The 6,000-nt window shown below is 47.4% G+C and overlaps 1 protein-coding gene across 3 annotated transcripts in view; it reads right to left on the reverse strand.

Moving 5' to 3' along the window:
• The window catches only part of RBP4 (retinol binding protein 4), a 29,461-nt gene extending 24,371 nt beyond the window's left edge, over positions 1 to 5,090 (reverse strand). Inside the window, exons 1-2 of one of the 3 annotated variants that reach the window (XM_069239835.1) lie at positions 4,961 to 5,090; positions 3,918 to 4,073 (exon numbers count right to left, since the gene is read on the reverse strand). In XM_069239835.1, the coding sequence (XP_069095936.1) occupies positions 3,918 to 4,034 (117 nt within the window). In that variant the 5' untranslated portion in view covers positions 4,035 to 4,073; positions 4,961 to 5,090. Of the gene's footprint in view, positions 1 to 3,917; positions 4,074 to 4,810 lie in introns of all 3 variants that reach the window. The other 2 variants (XM_069239836.1, XM_069239837.1) reach the window with 2 other exon arrangements.
• Positions 5,091 to 6,000: the final 910 nt, after the last annotated feature.

Below are 6,000 nucleotides of genomic sequence, written 5' to 3' on the forward strand. Positions count from 1 at the left end.
ATCTGACAGATTTGAGTTTACTGGTGGGGGATTTGTGGGGAGAAAAGATGAGGCTCAGAGAGCAGGCGTAAGGCAATAAGGTTGCAGTAGTGTGTTTTTTCCTTTTTGGAGGGGCAGCAAAACACCAAGTGGGTTTATGCTGGATGGCAGTAGATGGGGGAGGGTGGAGAGTCAGATGCGGGCTTGGTCACCCTTCCAGGGGAAAAACAAGCAGGTGAAGGATCAGAGAGTGGGGGGTGCACGAAGCAAGTAGGGCATGAAAGGGGAGTGGAAGTGAAAAATGTGGGTTTTGAAGTGAAAAGATGAGCGAGGAAATCTTGAAGGGTGGGCTCTGTTAAAGTTGGGGTGTATACGTTGAAAAGTTATGGTATGTATTATTGTTACAATCCTGTCCTAAATAAATGACCTTTTAAACTAACGATTGGAATCACTGAAGTATGTCCCGATGGAAGGGCCCACAGAGAGGGAGACTCGCTCTAGTCTCTCCGTGGGCACATTCGGGGTACGGGAAGTGATGCTGGAGGACTGGATAGGTCACAGGTAGGTGGGGTTGGCTAGATTTGGCCACCGACCCACCCGGCAATAGGCAAAGGTAGTAGTGAGGAAATAGCGATGCGTGGTTCTGCGGAATGGATCTAGTCGGGGTTAGTGAGTGTCAGTTAGGGCAGGTTGTAATGAAGAAAGTGAGGCAGTAGATGGGGGAAGGTGGAGAGTCAGATGCGGGCTTGGCCACCCTTCCAGGGGAAAAAGAAGCAGGTGAAGGATCAGGGTGTGGGGGATGCACGAAGCAAGTAGGGCATGAAAGAAAAAGGGAAGTGTCTAAGGGAGTGGAAGCGAAAAATTTGGGTTTTGAAGTGAAAAATGAGCGAGGAAAACTTAAAGGGTGGGCTCTGTTAAAGTTGGGGTGTATACGTTGAAAAGTTAAAGTATGTATTATTGTTACAATCCTGTCCTAAATAAATGACCTTTTACACTAATGATTAGTATCACTGAAGTATATCCCGAGGATCCAGCTCCATTACAAATCCTATGCTAGACAGTAGACACTCACCTCTGCACCATGGTGTAAGGCTGTGCATCATCACGACAATCACATTGTGTGCTAGTGTGAGGGATAACACTAGCAGCATGCAGGTATTTGTCGATATGGCACAGCACTATTTCCCCCCTAATGCAACATAGTGCAGCAAATGTGGTTGCTCACCTGCATTGCATGAGAAATAAGGGCCTATATATGTATTTGAGGAATCTACACACCAGGGGCTGTATTATACATTGTGCATCCCTCCGACAGGTACAATGGTATTACAGAGGAGGTCGCAGGTGCTTTTTCTTCCCTTTCGGTAATGCTAGTAGCGCTGGGGCACATGTTGCGTCAATGCTACCATATGAGGGTGTTCCCTCAATTTCATGGGGCATGGCCCAATGCATGAGGGAATAAGTTTGCTCTTGCTCCCGCACCGTATTATGGACGTGGGCAAAGGCAAACGTGCATTTAGGAGCCACACTGAAAGTGTGGCACACAAAGGTAGTGCACTATCAGTGCACCTTCCAAAGGCAGCCCTCTGGAGGGGAGAAGAGGGGTACCATGGACCCCTCCCCCATAAACATCCCCCTGCAGGCAGGTGCAGTCACACTGCACCCGCCTGCCAGAGGATCTCTCTCTCCCCTCTTCAAAGTGCAGGCGGCATGCCACTTGCATTGTGAGCAGCTTTTAAACAGCTCCTGTGTATTTCAAGTGAATGTGCTGCCCTGGGGGCAGCATAGGTTCACGGCTGCCCATGGGGCAGTGAATTCTTTGCAATACAGTGCACCGTCCATGTTTTTGTCAGGCACACGTTTTGAAAGGTGTGACATGGCGCAAACAATAAAAGTGCACAATTTACATGATACGGCCCCAGGTAGACAGAATACCAATATGGAAGAAAGTGCACCATGTTGTGCCATGTGTGGTTTCTAGTTTGGACAGATAGCCTTGTAAGAAACTAGAGAACGCATTGTTTCTGATTTCTACTACCGACATATGTCAGATGTGGCAAAACAGCCAAAGCTGTTGTTGGCTCCACATCTTGTGATTCTGGCCAAATCCAAGTGGAACGGAGCCTAAAACAAAAACAAAAATCTAACCTTGTGTAATGTAATCCGGTGCTCTTGTAAAGCGCTCCAGTACCCTAAGACTGAGTTTGCGCTCTATAAAACTGAACATATATTTATATATATACTACTTAATTACTTGGTGGTAATTTAGTGAAATAATAAGTTATGTGGCTGTGTACATATATATTTATATATTTATTTAATTGAATCAGTCTTGCTTATGTCATCCACTTAAAATCCTTTTTAGGATATTTACTTGTACGAAAATAATTACTTAGTCCTGTTTTTATGGTGTTGTCAAGATTGTATTTAAAGGATAGCACATTGGTTGAACTATACAGGTGATCAAGGCTGCTTGTCAGCCGAAACGCGTTGTGTGTTGAATAAACACTTCTACTTTTGAATTCCTGAGCGTGCGTTTTCTCTTTTGGAGAGTTTGGATTTATGATATATATATATATGTATATATATATATATACATATGTATATATATATATATATATATGTGATTTCTCGTAGAGACAAGCAGATACTGCCTTAAAGGAAATGAGAAGGCTGCACGGTGTCCATACCTGACCTCATTATGAGGTATACATGGCCAGTGGGGATGTGTGTACTCGCCGCCTGCAGTATCACCAAACAGTGATACAAGCATTGGACAGGAGGGAGTACAGGCTCTGTGTCTTCCATTGGAGCTCCTCAGAAGAGACATGGGAAGGGTGTGAACTAAGAGGGCCAAGTCGCAAACAAGACTGTAAGGGAGGGTCAGAGGAAGGAAAGGCGGGCCTACTGGTACTTCCCAGACTGCATACGTCATCATGCAAAGTATTGCTGCGCACAGTAACTTACATAACATAAATCCCATCATAATATAGCATAACATAGCATTTAACATTAAAGTACAACGTTAGTTGGGGAATTATGGGTCTCTGAAAAAAAAGATAATTTACACCCCTCACTTCCAGCTAGGTAGTAAAAGACAGTTATGAATGTAATGCACTAGACATTGAAGTCATTTAGGGGTTGCCTGAGACTGCTGGCTTGCCCTTAGCAACCCCAGGCACTGCCTTTGCGACCCATGGCTTGCCCTTGGCAACCCCTGGCCCTGCCTTTGCGACCCCTGACTTGCCCTTTGTGACCCCTGACTTGCACTTTGCGACCCCTGGCAGTGCCTTTGCAACACCAGGTCTCAGAGGTGGCAAAATGAGTGCAAAGAACACAGGGGTAGCTCGCATTACCAGTGTCAGGCTCCAGCCTCCCTTTCTGCTCATTTTGTTATTACATTAACGGTGATTGATAATCTATCATTCACTATTAATGTAATAAAAAAGTAGATCAGCAAGATCTGGAACAGAACCTCCACTGGTATCTTAGGAAAGTGAATCAAAATACTTTGCATATATATTATATATCTGTACATGTGGGTGAGAGAGAGTTCTGGTGAGAGTGTGTATGTGTATGTTAGTAAGTAGGATAGTGCTTGTGTGTGAAGGCATGTGATTGAGAATGTATAGGTGGGTGAGAGTAACAGTGAGTAAGAGAGTGATAATGAGTGAGTAAGGGTAAGAGCGAGTGCGATTATTGTGACGTCATTGGGATAAGGTCATGTGACATCACTTCCTGTGACTTCACTAAGGTCAAAGGGTGTGATGTCACTTCCGCTACCCCTGGCATTTTGTTGAATCAACACCCATGACTAAACCCCACTCTCTCATAGGTCCTGGTGCCATTGCACCTGCTGCATTAGCAATAACAACGTCCCTGGTTAAACATACAACTATCCATGACACATAAGACATTACCGCCCTCGTGATACATACCCGCTCACGGTCGAAATTCTGCTTGACAGGGAAGTGGTCCACGGTGCAGTCCTTTTCTGCCAGGCAGGTGCCCAGGAAACCTAGGGCCAGCAGGAGCCCACACACCTTCATGTCCATCTTGCTGACGTCACTATCCTGTCCTCAGAGAACACACCCCTGGAACGAAAGACAGACCAGTTACTCAACCTACGGAGATGCTACGGCGATACCGCCTCAGGAGAAGGGTCGGCACAAATACAAATCTGGTAATTTTGGAACGGTGCAGTGCCTGGACTGCCTGTCCCATCTGCTAAATCTAGAAATCTCCATAATTTAAGCCTGACATAAACCTGGATCTATTGCAGGGCTGCGCCAGAGGAATTGTTCTCAGCGTGTCATAGAAACTCATTATTTCCAACTTGTGACAACTGTTTCCTCATCCCTTTGGGTCTTTCACAAGTAGGGCCTATCAGAAAATCTACAGCTCTCTGACACGTTCCTGATCTTCGCCCACCACCTCAGGCCTCTCAGGGGACCGGTCTCTCACGAAGTCTCTAGTTTACGTCACAAACCACTGTTAAGTGGCTCGGCGCACTTTTCTGTAAAGCAGCACTGTCACTCCTTGGAGACCAGGTGCACTTTCCCCAGTGCAGCTGTCACTCCTACTCCTTCAAGTAGAGCTTAAGAGACTTCACACACTTTGCTCAGTGCAGCTCCGTCACTGCTCTGGAGCATAAGAGACCCCCATGCCCTTTGCCAGTGCAGCTCTGTCACTTCTTAGAGTGCAGCCCAGGCCGCCTTCTCCAGCGCAGCTCTGTCACTCCTTAGAGTGAAGCTTTAAGTGACAGTGCGCACTTTCTCCCCACTGGCGTCCTACAGAGTATATTCCAAGAGTCTTTCGTAGTTAAACCCACAATATCTGAAATTAACTGCTGAAAGTTCTGAATTTCCTTCTCCTGGAACGGCCACTATGGTGCTGTCTTCCGTCCACCCTCACCCCTCTGGCTCCCAATCCTGCTTTGAAAGACTTAGTCAGTCCTCTTCATAGAAACGCAATCCCTTACAGAGCCGTCGGCGGGAGAGACAGGCAGGCAGGCTTTCCAGATGTGTGCAGATGTGCAGGCAGCCAGCCCAGCGCTCGAGGGCTTTATATACAGCGGCCTGTGCTGCTGTTTCATAAGTTGGAGGCGGGGAGGGATCCAGGCTGGGGGTCTGGAGTCGAGGAGCACACGCTGCCGCCAGAGTTGGCAGAGGGCCCAGCTCAACAAGCTTGCATAACAGCTCGGATTGCACTTTAACCCCATTCCAAAAGCAGCAAGGAGCTGCGGCCCTCACCCAAGCACTCTCTGCGCGGGCACTCGTTGGAATAAACAGAAATGCACGCCTGGGATGGAATGGGACCCTCATGGCGCCCGCCTCACTCAAGGTCGCGTGGGGGAGGCCTAACTCACGCTCCCAGCCCTGCACAGACCTACCGGGAGAGTGGGATACCATACCGCAGCAGAATGACGCCATGCCGTCGGGAGCAGTGCGGTCTCAAACCCCACACCATATCCTCTCTGCAACGATTATTTATTTATTTATTCATTTATTTATTTTCATATAGCTGGGCATCACCCAAAGGATTTAGAGCGCTTTACAATAAAACAGGTTTCAATACAGAGGATACAATTTTTACAGTCAGTTACTAGTTATGAACAATACAAAGGGCACATAGAAGCTGGTAGATACCTACGGGCATTTATTCCTATCCATCTTTGCAAAGGAAGGGACTTTAATTTATTAGAAGATGTAGGTGGTGTAGGTAGTGGCGTCAAGTAATCTCGGTGGGGCGCATTACCATAGGGGAGGTTGGCTAAGGGGACAACTGGCCAAAGTGACTTTGTAGGAGATGGGCTTTCAGCTTCGTTTTGAAGACCGGAGATGAGGTGGTGATGCGCAGTTTCAGGGATGTGCATAGTCTGGTGGCGTAACACAACTTGATGGGGTCCCCTTGCAAAGTACATGGAGGATCCCCTCTGATCCCACTCAGGGGCTCTCAGGCCAGGTCACTGTGCTGAGGAGGGACCCAGGAGCTCACCCCCCCATGCACTGCAGGGGCTTC

This window comes from Pleurodeles waltl, chromosome 6 (genome assembly GCF_031143425.1).
Source record: "Pleurodeles waltl isolate 20211129_DDA chromosome 6, aPleWal1.hap1.20221129, whole genome shotgun sequence".
Classification (NCBI taxonomy): domain Eukaryota; kingdom Metazoa; phylum Chordata; class Amphibia; order Caudata; family Salamandridae; genus Pleurodeles; species Pleurodeles waltl.